The sequence below is a fragment of the Anopheles maculipalpis genome, chromosome 2RL (assembly GCF_943734695.1).
Source record: "Anopheles maculipalpis chromosome 2RL, idAnoMacuDA_375_x, whole genome shotgun sequence".
Taxonomy (NCBI): Eukaryota; Metazoa; Arthropoda; class Insecta; order Diptera; family Culicidae; genus Anopheles; species Anopheles maculipalpis.
The window spans coordinates 26886222-26905691 of record NC_064871.1 but is presented as its reverse complement, the minus strand read 5'-3'; the positions used below and the strand labels follow the sequence as shown (position 1 = coordinate 26905691).

Below are 19470 nucleotides of genomic sequence, written 5' to 3'. Positions count from 1 at the left end.
GACGACTCTGGCACGGCAGTACCGTACGCTGGTACTCTCTTGTGCCCCATCGGGTATGTGTCTTCTACTGTGTCCACTAACACACACTTACACACTCTCATAAAGCCGTGTGAGCGTGTGTGAGCGACAAGAAAAGGATGCTGTGTGCAGGGAAAATCGCGCCGTTAATCGCTGGGAAAAGCAACGTTACGGAGCACGAGGATGTATCATAGTACACGTTCTACGCACACATACGGACCCTTGCTGTGCGCTCTCTCTATCTCTTTGTCTCTCTCTCTCTCGCGCTTATGAAAAACATCGAAAAGGGTCAGAGGAATTTTTTTTGGTTTCTCATTCGCGTTCGTATTAGCTTTTGGTTTGTTGCTCTAACGTCCCATATCGGAACACGCTGGGAGCGGCTCCTTATCACACCAACACTATGATAAAGCAGAAGCAGCAGCATCACCCATTTCCCAACAGTACAAACGGTTTCGTCTGTACGCGCGCATGTGCAACCTTTGACTCATTCAATGCTTCCGAATGGAACTTGTGCGAGATTCCATTCCATCCATCCTTTTCCGTCTGGTACTGGGCGCACGCTTTTGCCCTATCCGATTACCCCGTTCCGAAGCACGTTGTCGATGCTTTGTCACACCCTGCATGTGATGGTAAAGGGCAGCAGCAGCATCCCAATGGTCTTGTTGACATGGCAAGGTAACTTTTTTTTTGAGGGTCAGTAGACAGTACAAGCTGTACTAAATCAAAAGCTCTTCAAGTTATGCCTGTCTGTTGGAAAAGCTTTAAACTGTCAAACGAAAGCTTCCGTTAAAGGATCCAAGTAAAATTCTAGTAGCCCGAAGAAAAAATTCATTATTTCATAAACCAATAACCGCAATCAATTTCGGGGGCTTAGGAACTACGTTCAGCACATTAATCAACTGGTGGTAATAATGGTTCAACCATTTACTGAATTTATTCCTCTTACGAATCGATCGTTTTTCTGAGCCTTGTGAAAAGTGTTTTGATGTGTGCGACAGATGCAGAGGTGCTAATATTGTGGCGAGACAAGTAATGGCGGAACCCTTAATACATTCTCCTGTTGCAAAACACTTTCAGGCAGCTGTGTTCTTCGCTGGCTAAATGATTCATGGCTGTAAAGATTATTAACAGCTCCAAGGGCCAAATAGTCAAGTCGCCACACAAAACAGCATTTAATAGGAACCGGTCAATATGTAAATGGTGCTCGTTGTCCAAATTGTTTAACATTTAAGTTTAAAGAGGTTGAGTTTTATTCGAACAATTTTCTTTCGAATTTTTACGCTTTTCCCATGTTCTCCACTGTTTTATTTTCCAAATGAAAGTAATATATTTTTGTGCCGAAAAAATGCATAAATTTAACATATATTTGTTAGAAACAATTTTCCAAGTAAGAATTTTCTAACCAACGTTGGGAATAACTATTTTTTACAGTTTGTTGTGATATCTTTGGCCGGATATATTGACGATCACAACACAACGTAAACTACATACAATAAAACACTTATTTTATTCTATAACGTAAAAAATGTGCAGTGCCACCACACCACCCGAGTGCGCGCTTCGCTGGCTGATCTTCGACTCTCCTTCACGCATCCCGATCCCTTATCGAGATACTCATATCCCAGGACACTCGTGCCCATCAATCCGCGAGAGGCTTCTCACGGAGAGAGAGCGTGAGTGTCCGGTTACGTACGCACCCAACATCTCCCCTCTTTTAAAAGCGTCTGTACAGGTCGAACCTACTGGGCGGTCTTCTATGCCTAGAAGAGCGACGTGGTTCTCGGCTTGGAGGTCGTACTGGAATTGGGACATTCGTTGGATGCAGTGGTGCCGCGTTTGAGGCCGTGCGCGGATCAATGACTGCTGTTGACGTTTGTTGGTGTGGAGCAGTCAATACGCCTGTGTATGAAGGTGTCTCATGCCGTAGCGGTGCTGATGATGATTCGGCTGCTGATGTTTTCGGTTGCGAAGAAAGGTGGCAAGAGTCTAAAAGAATATCAAGCGGTAAACTGACGGACTCTGGTGATTCACATTGATGATGATGATGATGACGTTCACGGCGCTCGCGCAGCTGGTTCACGTGACTTCTTATGGTCTTTCTATCGACTGTTCTGACGGTGTACATTACATTTCCAATGCGGTTAACAATGGTCCCAGCAAGCCAAGTCCAACCGTTGCGAGAGTAATACTTAGCGTATACCAGGTCGGACGGGCGAAATTCCCTGCGTTTCGCGGCTACTGGACTGTCTGATAAATTTCCGGCGAGTGGTGGACGTAACAGGTCTAAGGTTGTACGCATTGGCCTGCCTAACATTATCTCCGCTGGTGATTTCTGTCCTTCCAACACGGAGCTTGGAGTACTTCGGTAGGCCAGTAGAAATGCGTCCAGCGCTTCTTGCATCGTTTTTCCATCTGTTGATATTTTCTTAACAGTTCGCTTGAAAGTATCAACGAACCTTTCAGCCTGACCGTTAGATTGCGGATGATACGGTGCTGTCGTTATGTGCTCGATGCCGTTCTGGAAGCAAAAAGACTTAAAATCTTCGCTCGTAAACTGCGTACCGTTATCAGATACTAAAGTGGTTGGAACACCGAAGCGGGCGAATATTCCACGTAAAATGCCTATGGTTGCTGCAGACGTAGTGCTGTTCGTTCGGAATACCTCAGGCCACTTCGAGAATGAATCGACTACGATGAGGTAGAAATCTCCGTCTAGCGGACCGGCATAGTCCACATGAATGCGCTGCCATGGACCTGCAGCTTTTGGCCAAGGTACGGGACTTGAGTGAGGGGGTGATCTTGCAACTGTTTGGCACGCATGACATGTGTTGACCCATTCCGTGATGTCAGCGTCCAAGTTTGGCCAATAAAGGTAACTTCTGGCCAATGCTTTCATCCGTTGTATGCCAGGATGACCGTGGTGTATTTGTTGTAGACATTGATGTTGCAGAACTTGAGGAATCACTACCCTCTCCCCGAACAAAATACAACCATCGACGGTTGATAAGGCATCCTTTCGAGCGAAGAAACGAGACAGTTCCCCGGTGTAGGTCGCATTACTGGGCCATCCTTTTCGTATGTAACGCACGAGCTTTTGCAGTAAGGGGTCTTTCTGTGTTTCTCTGATGAGGTCTGCAAAATGAAGTGGAGTGTTATGAAGCGCACTTACCACCATTGCTTTGATGTCTGTTTCTATGCATGCGATCACGGTGTCTTCTTCAGGCTTGGCTTGAGTGTTGATTAGGCGCGAAAGCAAATCAGCGTTTCCGAAATCGTCGGTGCGTACATACTCTATGCTGAAATCATAAGCTAGAAGAGTGAGTGCGAAACGCTGTAAACGGTTTGCAGTGACGGTCGGGATACCCTTCTTCGAGCCAAAAATGTGAAGAAGAGGTCGATGGTCCGTTTGAAGAATGAAATGCCTTCCGAAAATCATCTTGTGGAACTTTTTAACTGCAAAGATGATGGCCAAGCCCTCGCGATCGATTTGACTGTAATGACGTTCTGCTTCAGTGAGGGCGCGGGAAGCATGTTGAATTACGCGCATTGCACCTCCAGGATAAACGTGGCTAATCGTAGCGCCGAGACCGATTGATGAAGCGTCTGCAGAAACGATTATTTTCTGCCGTGGATCATAATGAGTTAAAAGTAAGTCGGACGATAGGAGGGACTTGAACGTTGCGAACGATTGTTTGCATTCTGGCGTCCAGCAGAATGAATTATTCTGCTTAAGCAAATTGTCCAAAGGATATCGCAGCTTCCTCATATTCGGGATGAACTTCCCGTAGTAGTTGATTGCTCCAAGAAATGATCTCACTCCGGATATATCCTTTGGTTCAGGGAGCATCTTGATCAGCTCGATCTTAGCCGGATCTGGTCGTAACCCATGGCTATCGATCACGTGTCCAAGGTACGTGATTTGCTGCTGTTTAAACGCACATTTATCGGCTCGTATCGTAAATCCGTATTCTTGAAGCCTTTGTAGTACTTTTGCCAAATTTGTGTCATGCTGGTGTTCGCTACTTCCTCCTATGATGATATCATCAAGATATCCTGATACCCCGCTAAGCCCTGTGAGCATTGTATCCATAAGTTGCTGGAAGGCAGCAGGAGCAACTTTAATGCCGGGTGGTAGGCGGTTGTAATGGTACAACCCTCTATGCGTATTTATGGTAAGTAGCGGTCTGTATTTTGGCTCTATTTCGACTTGGAGAAAAGCGTCCGTTAAGTCGATTTTGCTGAATACGGTGCAGTTGGACAACCTTGAGAAAATGTCCTCTGGGAGTGGTAACGGGTAATCGTGTGGTCTCAGTGCTTCGTTCAAACCAGTGGAGTAATCGCCACATAGTCGAATTTTCCCGTTTGCCTTCCTTACCACTACTATTGGTGCTGCCCATTCGGAAAACTTTACAGGTGTTATTATTCCCAGTTTTTCTAGCCTATCAAGCTCTTGATTTACAGGTTCCTGCATGGCGTATGCGACGGGTCTTTTAGGGCGAAAGACTGGACGGCAGTTGTCTTTTAGCGTCAATGTGACCCCGGCCTTTTTACAAAGGCCTATTCCTTCAAAAACAGCTGGGAATCGTTCTTGCCATTGCTTCGGCGTGGTAGATGTACCTGTAACGTGGCAGCAGAAACTGTCCATCGGAACCGACCCAAGAGCAAACGCATCGATAATATCCGCTCCTAAGAGCAACAAATGTGCTTTCGAGACGCGTATCACGGCTTCCTTGGTCTGTCCATTTACCCCGACAGTGCAGAGAAACTCTCCTTCCAATAATAGGTTAGCACCTGAGGCAGTTCTTGCTATTACGGATGGCGCTGCTAACTGAGGACTGCCTATGAGCTTCCATGTTGTATGGTCTATCACAGTAATGTCGGAAGCTGTGTCCAACTGCATACGAACTGGAGTACCATTCATCCTTAGTGACACATATCTGCGCCGTTGCTGTACACTCTGGACGTTCACAGTCACCATCCTTAAATGTGTTCCGCGCTGCTTCCAGTGACGTTTGCCGGGTTTACGGGATCTTATGTTGTTGCAATGGCCTTCTTTGTGGCCTGTTCGAGAACAAGTTGTGCATCTATGTTGTTTATACGGGCAATCGCGGCTCCAATGCAGCCCTCCGCATAACCAACACGGGTTGTTAGGACCTTCGCGCTTAGGCTGGAATCGACGTGGTGTACGATGCACCCTAGCGTTGACTGTTAGCACACGCTCTGGTACCGGTGCCTCGATCATTGCGCTATCCTTCTTCAGGTTGATTAACCGATGACACTCTGAAGACAGCTGTTGCAAGGTCGCGCAAGCCTTGTCCTCGATGCGGGCTAGTAGCCTCGTCCTGATGTCCGCGTCGATCTCGTCCTTCAAACCGCACACATACAACAAGCACTTGAACTCTTCCTCGTTCAACTTGCTCAGCTCGAACTCGACACACGCCTTGTTGATTCGACACGCATAACTGAGGTGATCTTCCGTCCGTTTCTTTATAATCTGCAAGCATTTGAACCGCTTGCTTAGCAGCGATTCCTGGGTGTCGAACAGGCATGTCAGCTTTTCCACTGTCTGATCGAGTGAAAAGTCCGGCGGGCGACTCGGCATGATGAAGCTCAAGTAGCGATCGTGCTCGGATGGTCCCAGTTTTCGAAGCAACAATCGTACTTTGGCCGCGTCGTCGATCCTTGCAGCGTCCTTCTGGAACAGGTCGAGATAGCGTGAGAACCAGTTTTTGAACGTTAATCCTGTCTCCTTGTTGTATTGAAACTCTGAAATGTGGTGAGATAGAGTATCAATAATTTGTTCTGGTTGCAAGGTGGTGGGTGGGGCGCATTGGTTTTGCATGCGCGCGTGTAAAAACTCGTTGAGCAGTTGCTGCTGTTGCGCCATTTGCTGTTGAAGCAAATTCATCATTTGCAGCATCGTTGCACTATCCGCGCTGCTAATGATGGCTGGTGACGCGTTGAGTAGCGATGGCGTCGACGTTGTCTGCGATGGCGGCTGGATGTGCGTCGGTGGTATTAGCGACGCTCCTTCTCGATGCACGAGATTTTGCATAGGCACGCCTGGAACGTTGGCACGATTTTGAGACAATCGGCGCGGGTCGACGTCCGCGAAGAGATCCACATGATTTGCGTCGCTTTGCTCCATCCTACGACGCTTACGAGACGGTGGACTAATGTTTGTTACACCTGCACTTGCACACGTTAAAACTGAACAACACGTTAAACTTGAATGACACGTTAAAACTTAACAAACATGTTAAAATAAAATTGTCCTCGTCGCCACTTTTACAGTTTGTTGTGATATCTTTGGCCGGATATATTGACGATCACAACACAACGTAAACTACATACAATAAAACACTTATTTTATTCTATAACGTAAAAAATGTGCAGTGCCACCACACCACCCGAGTGCGCGTGCTCGCTGGCTGATCTTCGACTCTCCTTCACGCATCCCGATCCCTTATCGAGATACTCATATCCCAGGACACTCGTGCCCATCAATCCGCGAGAGGCTTCTCACGGAGAGAGAGCGTGAGTGTCCGGTTACGTACGCACCCAACACTATTGTGTTTAAGAATAAACAAGAACAACTAAAAGATACGTGATTTTATTCAGCTCAACTAACGGCAACATTATAGTAATGAATCTCCTCATGTTTTTGTGTTGTTTTAAACAAACAGATGTTTCAAGTCAAATTCAAAAATATTCGAGAAACGGTCGAAATCTGTGAGACGATATAATATCTTAGCCTTGGGTGGCAAAGCTTGGGTGGCTTTGTAGGTGATGTTTCTTAGACAACGACGAAAGCTTTTTGAGTGCAACCATTCTTCATAGACAAGGTCTCTTCGACTTGGTTGATTTTTTTGGACGATGAGACTTTGACGAGAAGATCCCTTCGTCAACGTGGTCTGGACAAAGAGTTTCCTTTACAGATGCTGCCTCGTCGGCTATGAAATATTGAAGTAGTCAGGGGTCTTTGATCTCAAAAGGTCCTTTTTGCATTGAAATGTCCTAGTAGGTTAAGCATGAACCTGAATGTGAACAATGAACCTTGTGTCACGACGTTCTTTCTCGTGAAAATCAAGGCTCCTTTTAGAACAAGATCTTTTAATCGAGCAGATCTTCCAGACAATAAGAAGTTTGGAACAGAAACCTCCTTATCAAAGGGATAAAGCACAAGATCCGTTTACTACGAGGCTCACTTGGCAGCAGCCTGTTCCATTGACGCAAGGTTGATGTTCTGATAAGCTCTTCTTCTTGGCCATTTCTAGCCGACAACCTTCTAGGTCACACAGACTTGATAATAACCTAGTCTTGCAAATACCACGTAGTTGGATAGTCAGTCTCACTACGGGAGAACGATTCGTTTGTTACCATGGTCAGAACGGTCACCAACGGGCCGTCCCCGATAGATTAGAAATCGTCTAAAAAACCTCCAAAATTACGCCTATCATAGGTAAAAGCAGTGACGAATCGCACTGAACGACCCAGCCTCTAAAGTCCTATTACGGCCTTTCATATCCAAATCCAGATATTATTAGCAGACGACGGCGCTCATCTCATGAACGGTTTGAAGGAAAAGGCCAGCAGGTCAAAACCAACAAGAGCGGTTATTGTTCCCGATAAGCAAATAAATAACAACAATTGAATAAGTGCATCTGTTCCACCCTACTTGACAACCACGATGCTGCCCAAAGCTGCAAAATGTATCCATGAATAAATATAGGCTAACAAAAAGCACAAACTTTGTCCCGCCAAACATCCACTTTGGTGATAGTTGTGTTTGACCTTTGAATTGCCGCCTATTACCATACGATTAACAAGATGCTAAAATATCGGTTTTAATTGTTTGTTTACCAAATAAATTTACAACGCATGATTCACTGTTGCCATACATTATTAACCACGCGAAATGATTGATGATGTTCACACTTCACAGCATCACTTTAGCAGGTGCGGAAGCGAAAGGTATTGATTGTATCCATTTTCGGATGTTGCAAGCACGCCACAGCCCAAAACTGTTGTGACTACACCTCATCTTTATTGTCAAAAAATAAACAGAATCTCTTTCGCATCTCTTTACACCGTATAAAAATACACCTTACAGGTTCACTTGTAAACATAACTTGTAGTCAAAAAACAAAAAAAAAGAACACAATATCGAAACCACCCATCGGTTCACCGGGAGGGGTTTTGGGTTGATTAAATCCTTGAGAAAGTTCTAAGTCCTGCACTAGAATGTTACAGCACAGCGTTTCGTTGCGTAGCTTTTTTTCTTGTAGTGATTTTAAAAACGCCAATTCCTTTCGCTCTCGCTGGTCATTTAGTATTAAAAGAGGAAGAACTTGCAAGTGTTGCTTGCGCTTGTCTTTTTTTAGTATATTAATCGATAAACGGGAGCGGGCACAAATCAGGGGCATGTGTGAGTGAAGTCATTGGTAGCCGGGGTAGGTGTTAAGTGTCGGAAATTACACTACTTGCTTCCAGGATATGGTGGTTCGAAAAAGTCCATACTACTGCCAACTACACTGCATCTACTATGTATTAATATCTAATAACGACATCAGTTGAATTGTAAACTTTAAACGGTGCGTCTGAAAAGTTGTCGCGTGCATAAAAATGTGCTCTGCTCTGCAAAATGTATCTAAAAACATCTACCCTAAAGTGGAAAAAAGCATCTACCCCTGCGGATTGCATTGGAACTGTTTGTTTGTAAAGAGTATCCGCTACACCTGTATTCCCCGACAGGTACTATTGTTCCCGTATAATGTTCTACTTATGTTATCGATCATAACACCACTGTTGGATCGTTCGCATTTAGCACCCATTTAGAGTTTCCTCACTCTGCCCCACGTTCGAAGATTCTTATATCTTTTTGTGTATATGTTTTGTTTGTGCTGATGTTTCAAAGGACCTTTTGTTAACTATTCTTCATGTGTGGCGCTTTTTTCTCACGTGTTACTTTCACAGAAAAAGACTAATATAGGTTCATTTCGATCGTCACGGTTACACTATCCGCGCCACTCTAACCATATGCTCAAAACATTGCCAATTCGAGTTTTCGGTGTGATGTTTGCTAGTAACTTCTTCATTGTTGGCCAACGATTTATGCCACTTGTTGCACTTCTGCCTTCTTCATCCGTTCCTTACCGCCCATATGGTGGTACTCGAGAAACCGAGCACCTTGCAAACCTTGTGCAGTAAAGTTTGTGATGTGACACGCGAAAAGAAGCATATTTCTTGGTTGAACTTTCCACGCAAAGCGCATGAATACGAGCGAATACAGGCAAAGGGCTAAAAAGATAGAAAAATGATTACACATCTAACCATCACAATAATCCACATGGGCACATGCTTGTACTTACCAGTCGTCATTGTTCCGGATATGATCTTAGGATCCTTCTTCAGATCGCCGAGCGCCGCAATAGGAATGCCCCAGTTCGCGACCGGTCCCCAAAAGTGGGTGCTCATTAAATATTCCCTGAACTCTTTGCTTTTCAGGTTGTTTAGCAATTTACGTCCCATAGCTGCCATTGTTACTGGATTGTAGGATGTCGGTTCTTACTGCAAATAGAACGATAGAATATTTTTTTTAAACAAATATTTTTTTGCTGCGAATACTATTTCAAATCCCAAAACCAACAACAACAGCAACGATACCACCGATTGCGTAACCATTAAATCTGTGCGTAATTGGTTTATGCTCGCATGCCAAATGTCCCACATACTTACCGCTACCAAACGAAATGCAAATTGAGCAAGGTTAAGGAACTGGTTTCAAGGGCAACCCTAAATGGTTCTATCCGGATCTAACGTACGCCTGAACCCACGTTCGCTGCACTTTACGGTTTACTTCTTTTTTACATAAGCACCTGCCCTGCCTGTATTTACACACCCGCCGGAAATCGAACGATGAGAGCAACTATCAACAACACATCAGTACGATTAAAAACAAAACTCGTATTATTATTTTTCCTTCAATTGCAAAATTGGCTGTCAACAACGCGTGTCAGCTGTGACCAAGGTTTACATACATTGGGTGGCACACGACGACCCCATCTTCGTGTATCGAGCTTGATGCGATGTTTGCTGGAATTAGGAAGCTGCTCAAGAAACAGCTGACATTTTTCAACGTTCGTGCAAAGTTTCCAAACCCGTTGCAATATTTCAGTACGTTGTTTGACTTGAATGAAATTTCAAATTTGCCTGCTAACTGCTAACGAACGAACGCACTCGTGGCATTTTTGGAGGATCCTCAAACAAAACGCTAGTGTTTATGTGCATTTCCAGCATTTCACAACCACTTATTTTGTTTGTTCTTTGCAGCTTTGAAAAACAAACTATTTTCAAACACACGATGAGATCGATTGTTCCTTTTTCATCATACCGGCCGACCGATACGATTGCCGAGCAAAAGCCACATATCCTAAAGTTTATCCTCTTTGTGCCACTTAACTGCAGTCCACCTTCCCCAACCAAAATTCTTACCATTTCCCTGCTGAACAACCAGCCCGCGCAACATCGTCCACCCGAAGGATAAAGCTGCCGAAGGTGCGCGAAAGGATTTGTTTTGTTCAATCGCATAAGACTAAATACAAATAGGAAATGAATAAATTTCGTCCTTTTTGCGTGGCGCATCGCTGTTCCGCGTTTTGCGGCGCCTCTTCCATTTTTGCAGCGAAGGAATCCTTTTCTGCATCTTTTCTTGTGTGTGCCATCATACCGTTTTCGTGTGTTTTTTCTTCTCTCTCATCTCGCTCTTCTCTGTTTTATGCGTTTTGTTGTGCGTGTTTCTTCGTTTTTGTTCTACTTTTTTTACTAGCTGCTCTGCTGATCCCCCTTTTTTCACGATGCTCGTTTCCTTTTCAGAAAAATGGATTTTTTTATGTTATTTTTGATTTATGGCTCCTTTGCGGCTGCCAACCACCGCGTACTACTTGCCGCATCTCGTTGTGTTGAGTTGCATGAGAAAATGGATTTTTTCGACCATTCGGACAATGCGCATAATAACCCGATATCCTTTCAGCGCCGAGTAAACCCGAGCAAACCGGTGAAAGATGAGTCGTCCGACACAAAACTACGATGCGACTGCGAAAAGAACTGTGGCCTCCTTGAATAGTCGACTGACCACTGGAAACAGGACACGAGGGTCACACGGAAAGTGGACCAAACAAAACGGCTGCTCACCGGCACCAGAAGAAGCTGCTGAAGTACTTCCGCTTGATGCTTAAGAGGGATGTGAACCGTCATGTGCCCGTCGACCCGACAGTCGCTGGCTGACCCTACTGCGTATTGTCGGATGGGTCTTTTCTTGTACCCCTCGGATATTGCCACAGTAGTGCGCGTACGGCACCTTTACTGACCGGGTTTTGTGTCGTGGTTTTTTTGTCCTGTATCCTTGCACTTGTACGCCACAGTGACACTACGATGGCAAGTTTATTTGCCATCCGTAACAAAGACACACACAAAAATAAAGTATTCGGAGACCTCTAAACCTTTGCCTCGGGTTAATTTGGGTTAACTGGTTTTAAATTGTCCTTTCTTTGGGATGGGATAAGGTTGAAAAGGCACATCAGGACTGGATAAGGGTTAAAGGCAAGGTACACACTATTGTTAAGGAAAATAAATCCCTAATTCGTTCGAGGTTTTGTCTGGCAGTGATCGATATTCTTTTATCTGCAAGCCAGCAACAAACGACCGATCGAAACAGTCACACATCAGAGCAATTCTGAAGTACAATAAAGAAAGGACCTTCGCATCTCCTTGTGGCGATTCATCAAAATCACATTAGTCGCGCCTTCATCTTTTTAACGCCATCTGTCCCCGTGAAGCGCCACTGTACGTGAAATGCCGCCAATGTCTATGACGTCTCTAATTACTCATCAGCCTCTATTAACAGCTTCATTTACGTCTGTTGCAGTACATCCGTCAACGGTTTACTCTTCCATTCGAGTTCGATACTCGAATGTTGCTCCTGCTACTTTCTTTTTTCCCTTGCGCGTTTTGCGGAGCGCTCTCACGCGTTCGCGGACGGTCAAAGGCACATCGTAAAGCAACATCCGCGCCGCTAGGCTCGCGGTCAAGAAAAATGCGCAAGGGCAAATAGTGAGAAAAACGGCTAAAACAAATATACCCCGTGTCGCACCGCGTCTAAAGCCCCCAAGAATTTCCAGCCATCCAACGGTCTCCGGCCACCATGTATTCTCCGAGGGCACAATTGCACGCTCTACTGGTTCCTGCTTGTGTGAAGCAGTGTGTGTGTATTTTTTTGTTTAAATCGGAAGATTTTTCGCCTGCATTTGGCTGGTTTATCTTATGCTGTTGCCACACTACACCACCCGGCCACCCCGCCAAAGGCATTTCATGTGGTCATTGCAGGAAGACGACACGGACACCACACATTCCCGGTTCATTGCTGCTTGCTGCCCGAGGGTGAAAACTCACCGTTCGTGGCGCGCTTGTGGGAAAGTACGCTTTTTCCGGCAGCGCGCCCGAACAAAACGGAAACAGGTCACCGGAGACGATGCGGCCAGGATGCGACTTGAGACATGAGGATTCCGTTGTTCTGCTGCCCCGCCCAAATTCTTCACCGATGCAGATTTTCACGCTTCGCTTCGCTGTAACACTTCGACAGGAAGCTGTGTCCACTGTGGCATGGTAAAACCGTCGTGAACATAAAAAATACACATACACACGATCACTCAAACAGGCGAGCGAGTGAATAGAACGAAATCCGTCAGCATATAGGTTCCCCCAAAGCAAAGAAGTGAATATATTAAAGAGCACAAAAAGGATGCTTCTCGTCCGCCACTATCTCTGGTGGACAGTGGACACCTTCTTTTCAACAGCATCAGCCGGACCTCATTGCCGCACGCTTCGGTCTGTGGCTCTTGTATATCTTCTGTCTCTCTGTTCAAAGATCAAGGAAGCAACCAAAAAAAACACACTCACACACGCACGCACACAGCATGAAAACGACATGGCCAAGATCCAGAAGGGATAGGGAAAATTCTTCCCCCTATTCGATCTATCTCTACCAAATACGACCCGAGAGCTCATCCGCACTATACTGTTTCAACCCCATCTCTGCTAGATACCTACTATTATCTTCCCGGTTTTTCCCCCTTGTTTTTAAGCGCAACAAGCAGCACAGATCGCGAGCGTCAAGAAATAGGCGCCTCTTACCATCGTTTCTTGACCATCGGCATTATCTTGTCTCTTTTTTCGGACATTCTCCGGTACTCTGTATATTAATGTTTTTGTTATTAAAATATTATAATGTGAACCTTCTGTTGCGTCTATTCTATCCCTTTAAATAGACGCATGTCCAGTTTCGTTGCTCGCTGCTATAGCGAGCCGTTGCCCAAAAAGGAACAGCATCATGTGGCTCATAGACATCGCTAGCCGGCGCAAGAAAAATTAAGAATGTCGTGATGAACACGGGGTTTTTTTTTCTTTTGCCTAGCCTTACCTGTCCCTCTTTGCCTTTCGTACGTTTCGTTCTCAGAAGGACGCGGACGGCACAACGGACGGAACCGATTACACAACTTTTCTTTTTTACCCGTACAACGGGTGGCCTCCGGAATAACAAAATGCAGCTCGGCCAGTAAGGAGCAAAAAGCAAAAGCGCTGACCAAAAAAAAAAAACAGCATTACCACAAGAAAATGCGGCAATCATCACCCTGAAGCTATTTCCATCGGTTAGCCAAAAAGTATGCCACGGCGTACAACCTTTGTGGATGGCTCCTTGAACTGACCGGGATTAAAAGGTTTCGAACTGAGCCTCAAAACGCACAAACCCTCTTTTTTTAGCTTTTAAGAATTTATTCCTTCACTGTTTACCTATTTTGTAAAAAAAATCATACAGACATCTTCAGGATATTGCGAAGATTCGATCGTTGCAACTATAAAACAAGAGATGCTTATGTATAATAAAACCTTCTTACTACAACTATGGATGGATTTAATACCTAATAATTGTTTCCACGTGAAACATTCATGCGTCGGACGGCATCAATTACGTCAAATTGTTACGTTCAGATCTTTTCAGGTTAGATGGAATCAATCTTACTTAGTAGCACTTTACATTACACATTAAAAGGTAGCTTTACATTACCTGGCTAGTGGTGATTTTCGAGATGCACTTTCTTTTGCATCTGGATGGAATGGTGTTTGGGCGCTTTCGTTTGCCCGAGAATGTTTAAAATTGTCTTACATCGATCGGCACTTTTGGCGGTAGAAAAAGCTTAAACTAAAACCTCCTCTTTCATCATACTAACACTGATTGCGGCGCAGCATAATCCAACCGACCAGCATGACAAAGGCCAGTATGGTAAACTGCACCTGCAGTGCGGCTGCTCCAGCCAGGCGGCACTTGAACGTTTCGAACCGCGATTCCTTATCATTCACAATGTTCTCAAACTCGGCCTCGACCAGCTGCCCGTCGTAGTAGGTGATCAGATCCTCGTACGGATATTCGAACCCTTGCAGACACTCGCACTTATATCCGCCCGTTTCGTACCCACGGCCTAGTATCGGGACACACTGTAAAGAGATGGAAAAAAATCAGAGGGAAAAAAACCATCGTGAATTATTAAATATGCGAAGTCTGACCGTCCTCTTTTGAGCGCGCGCGCGCGGTGCACTTTTATGCAGGTCAATGTCCTTTGGACAATGCGCTTGTCGTTGCGCTTTGGTGCAGGCAGCCATTTTCTATTCGGTCCGCCCGAGTTTTCTATGTTCCCAGTTTGTTCTCATCCACCCGAGAACAAAAGCGGTTTCTTCAGATTTCACCGTGCCGATGGTCGCAATTATGGCCATAGAGACAGAGACGTGCAAAAAACAAGCAAATGCAGAAGCATATTCGTTTCCTCTGCGCTTCGGTTGCGATTGAGATGGATAAAAGGGCAAAGGATGAAATCAAAACCCAACCCCAGCGGTAGGCACACCGGGGGGACGGAAACGGACGGTTGACCGAGAAAACTAAAAAACGCAGCAGCGAAAGCGAAAACGGCATACTTACGTATGAAGACTTCTCGTCGCATTTGTGAGTGTTTTTGAATGCATTCGGCTCGTAATAATCATCCGGACATTGGTTGATATCCAGCTGGAGCATGTTCATTGAAACTGCAACGATTCCCCTACGACGTGTAGATGAAAGAGAAAACGAACCAACTTAGTTAGAGGCACAGTTTAAAGCAATAAAAAAGGGGGTAAAACTGCATTTCCGGCTCAACAGACACGCTGCCAACAGTGATCCAAATGAAAAAAAAAAAAAAAAACACTTACTTGAATTCCAGCTTCGCCTTCAGACTGTCCCAGCCGAAGAATGGTACCGCGTACGTTATGAGCCATTTTTTCACGTATCCCTTGCAGTCGTACTCGGGCGTCGTCCAATAGCCATGATCCATTGTGGCCGCGTGGTAAAAGTTCGGATAATGCTCGTACCGTTGCGCATACTCGCCCGTCTCATTGTGGCGCAACCGTATCTTAAGGTAGTACTTTTCGAGCGAATCGAAATTCGTGGCCCACCGCTGTTTCAGCAGCCGGAAGAACGGTTTATCGATGTACCCTTCGCCCGTTTTGTTGTACCGGGCCAAATCTTCCATGTTGAATTTGCGCGTGTTCAGCTCGCGCTTGTACGCGTACGGTCCGAACAGGGTACGGTTGGGGAATTTGCGCCGATCCCACAGCGTAGAGGCCGACCAGATGCGTGTATTACCCAGAACTAGCGCCAACGTTTCACCCATCATTTGATCTTCGGTCAACGGTTTGTCGGCTACCCGTTTGCCCGAGTAAACTTCGGTCGGGTCCGATATCTGAAGAAAGGCACTGATAAAGTTCGCCAAACGGATTGCCATTTTAGCTTCATTTTCGAACTGTTTTTGTGCTTCGTAGGCAAACTCGCCCGTTAGCATCAGATCCTGCGGGTGGTAGTTTTTGCACGAGCGTTCATTTACGCCCAAAATGAACTTCAGGACCTCGTTTATGTTTAGCTTGTGAGAGTGAAGCGAGCTCGGACCGGTCGTGTAGTTCTTATACTCGTAGTACCGGTTGAGATACTGTTCGCGCACGTACGTCGGTGCCCGGAACCATTTGATCGGCACCTTTTGAATCCCTGCAATTGAATTGGAACGGAAAAAACGTAAGTAACGACCCTGCATAGATACAATGGAAATGAAGAACTAAATCGTACTTACATCCAATTTTCTTACAATCGAACCCATTGTAAAACTGCTCGTCGGATGCACGCTCCAGTATCTCCCCCAGGTAGGGCCTCCTTACAACGCCCGGTAAGCGATAACCCGGCTTACATCGACACTGATAGCCACCGCGCCGGAATCCCCACCCATCGATCGGTTCGCACTCAGTCGTTTCCTTCTTGCAGCGTGCCGTGTCCGCGAATACGTTTGGACCCTTGTTACCTTCACCCTTCGGACATTGGTTTATATCGATTCGTTCGAAATCCATTTCCAACACCGAAACTGCCGTGTACCTATGAAGGGGTGAAAAGAATAGATTCAACGCATTTTTCTCTTTTACTGGCGAGGCTACTATTTGCAATTAACTACGGAACCCAAATTTTAAACTCTTAAGCTAAAACACACAGAATTCAAGTACAAAGAATTTAAAATATTGATTTAAACTTGTCTATACATCCCTTTAACTTAACGATCTTCTAAAGTCACGCCGGCGCCGAGATTACTAGACTTGCAGATACCACATAGTAGGATAATCAGTCCTCACTACGGAGGACGGTCAGGATAAGATTTGAACTGCGGTCCCGTCAAGTAAAGACCGACGCCGATGTCTACACCACCGGGCTGCCTAAATACTGAATGCTACTGAAATTCCTCTTCCGGTGTTAATCTCTTTCCTTTTTATAACCATCCCTTTCAATCCTCTATCACCTACCCATACCCACCCTATTTAATTGTTTAGATAGTTTAGATTAGTTTTAAGTTTTTACTCTTTTGTTCCTTTGCGTCATTCTATAAGAAAATCAAACTGTTTTCTTGTCATGAGAAAACTACTTGTACAATTTAGAAAACTACTTCTTCTACTACTACTACTACTACTACTCATGTTACCACCCCACACGCAGAGCCTACTTACGTCGGATATTCAATGTGCCGGAACTGTGTGTGTCGCGGATAAATATCGGCAATCGGAGTGACAGCCGCCACCAGCCACTTGTTTGACCGACGGCAATCAAAGTACGGTTTGGTAAATTTCACCGGACCCGGATTTTCGTCCGCACCTGGCGGCCCATGAAACGTGAACGTTTCGTTCGTATTGTTGGCGTACCGAATTTCCACCTGATACGTCGTTTTCGTATCGTGCCGCTTGTCTACATCGTCCGGCAGCCACAGATTGTACCACTCGTTTATGTGATAGTTCTTGATCGTATAATCGTGCAGTGCCGAATCCGGTGGGAATGCACCGAGATCGCGCACATAGAACGTGTTTAAGGTGGAAATTTTCTGCAGATGAATTGGATCGTTAAAATCATCCTCCCGGTAGGTACGGGGTGCAAAGCGGGGGAACGTCTTGTTGAAGAACCCGCGGTACGAGGACGAAAACGATGAGTTGGGTGCAAAGTAGATGGCGGAAGCGTTAATGTGCCTGTTGGCGGATACGTCCGCGACGGTCGACAAGAAGTAGTACATCATACCGGGATCGTACGTATCATTGATGGCTGGCCGGATGAAACGACTCTGCAAGATGTAGCTCCAGAAGAACGCACGACTCAGTGCCATGTTATGCAGGTGCAGCAGGGCCGTTCGGTTGGGGAAGACCGGATTAATGTTTACATCCTTGATGTCCGGTAGATGGGAAACGCTTTCCTCGGGCAAGGTTAAATCCCTCGGCGGTAGAATGGGACAGTTGTCGGCGTTCACCTTATCGAAGCGTATCTTTATTTCATCGAACGCGTCCTTTGGTTGCCATTCGTACTGGGCCAACACGCCCATCAGCGTAACCACAGCAAAAAGTCCATAGCTGCGCCACAATAAACCCATTCTCAAGCGGAAGTTTTACTGCTACCCGCCCGTATCCCGGAATCAGTTTTTTTTCCTTGTTCTATTTCCTAATTAGCTATAAGGCACGTTTGGTAAACTAAAACAAGCGGGCTTAAATACCGATTAACGATGATGGCAAACAACTCATTTCACCTGACACACCCAACACAAGATATTCAGTCATGGCAGACAGGCAGCGTAGGAGGTTGGCTCACCCAGGACAGATTGACGTTTTACGCAAGAAGAAGAAGAAGGTTGACTTTGACGTTTTAGATCCGGCATTGAGCCGCACCAACGCGATGTTGTGCCAGTGCATTGGGTTTTTTCTCTTTCGCCCTGGCTCATCTTTCTCTTTCTAGCAAGCGCCACGAACAAGTACAAGAAAGTTTGAATGAATTTTGAGGTAAAACAAACTCTCCGAAAATAAATTTACTTTCATTTGTTTGCAACTCGGCATGGTTCATTGAATACCACAAATTCGATTTAATAGACAGATTCTACTGGCGTTGGAACTGAATCGAAACGAAATATCCCCCTATATATCGAACTATCCAGCTAACGACAATCTTTACACACTTCTCTTTGCTTTTCATTATCGATGTTCTACAACCAGCCTTAAACCACCGAGTTTTCGCGTTCAGGTTTGTGTGTAAAGTGCATGCATCCGATACAACCGCGTGTGTATGTGTATATGTAGGCGTGTGTAGACTGCAATCTCACAGCCGCCTTCCCACTGACAGCATTGTGCTGTCACTTCGATGCATGCGTTCAATTCAAATCAAACGAACAATCCGCGTGTAATGTCGACTGCAACCGCATGGTATGTCGACTCCACTTGTTTGTTTATTCATTAGGCGCGAGAAAACGGGTCAATGCACTTCGCGAATCCGAATTGGCGCAGCAAATGCATGACGAGCGCGTTTCTTCGACTGTGCCGCTAAATACGGCAAAGATGAACATAAATCAATTTGCAGTCTGTGTTTGGTTTTCGGGGCGAACGTTCGGGCCCACGTGATGATAAAATTTGGGTTATAAACATGAGATCATGCAGTGCCAAGATCGTCTCCGACTCAGCGAAAAAAAAACAAATTTAGAATATAAATGAATAACAATAGAATGTCGTGATAAAGCTAATATTTTCACTAATAAAAACTAAGCAAAACATATATTTTGAGACTCACTTTGCATTCAAAAAGCCATTTTGTTGTAGCTAATAATCAAAAATGCCCTTGAAAACCGATTATCGCAACCAGCACGTATTCTAAGCTGTAAATTTAATGATGAAAAAAATCCAAAACTCAAATATTCAAACGCGATGCATCACACAAGCGGCCAAAGATTTTCGAGCATGTCGCGCACGTTCAGCGTGTTGTAGATAGAAAACCAAAAAGGTAACAAAAACAACTTTCCCCACAACTACCCCGCA

At 45.2% G+C, this 19470-nt stretch overlaps 2 protein-coding genes across 4 annotated transcripts in view; both read right to left on the bottom strand.

Moving 5' to 3' along the window:
- Positions 1–18056, bottom strand: part of LOC126557127 (uncharacterized) — a 402968-nt gene extending 384912 nt beyond the window's left edge. For 2 of the 3 annotated variants that reach the window (XM_050212796.1, XM_050212798.1), the window contains exons 1-5: positions 17140–18056; positions 16224–16519; positions 15313–16141; positions 15047–15164; positions 14300–14568 (exon numbers count right to left, since the gene is read on the bottom strand). In XM_050212796.1, the coding sequence (XP_050068753.1) occupies positions 14300–14568; positions 15047–15164; positions 15313–16141; positions 16224–16519; positions 17140–18044 (2417 nt within the window). In that variant the 5' untranslated portion in view covers positions 18045–18056. Of the gene's footprint in view, positions 1–14276; positions 14569–15046; positions 15165–15312; positions 16142–16223; positions 16520–17139 lie in introns of all 3 variants that reach the window. The other variant, XM_050212797.1, reaches the window with a different exon arrangement.
- LOC126559446 (mitochondrial pyruvate carrier 1) lies at positions 9104–9564 on the bottom strand. Its single transcript, XM_050215607.1, has 2 exons — positions 9390–9564; positions 9104–9318 (listed from the first exon to the last, which is right to left on the bottom strand). The coding sequence occupies exons 1-2, from the start codon at positions 9556–9558 to the stop codon at positions 9131–9133; spliced, it is 357 nt and encodes a 118-aa protein (XP_050071564.1). The 5' UTR covers positions 9559–9564; the 3' UTR covers positions 9104–9130.
- Positions 18057–19470: the final 1414 nt, after the last annotated feature.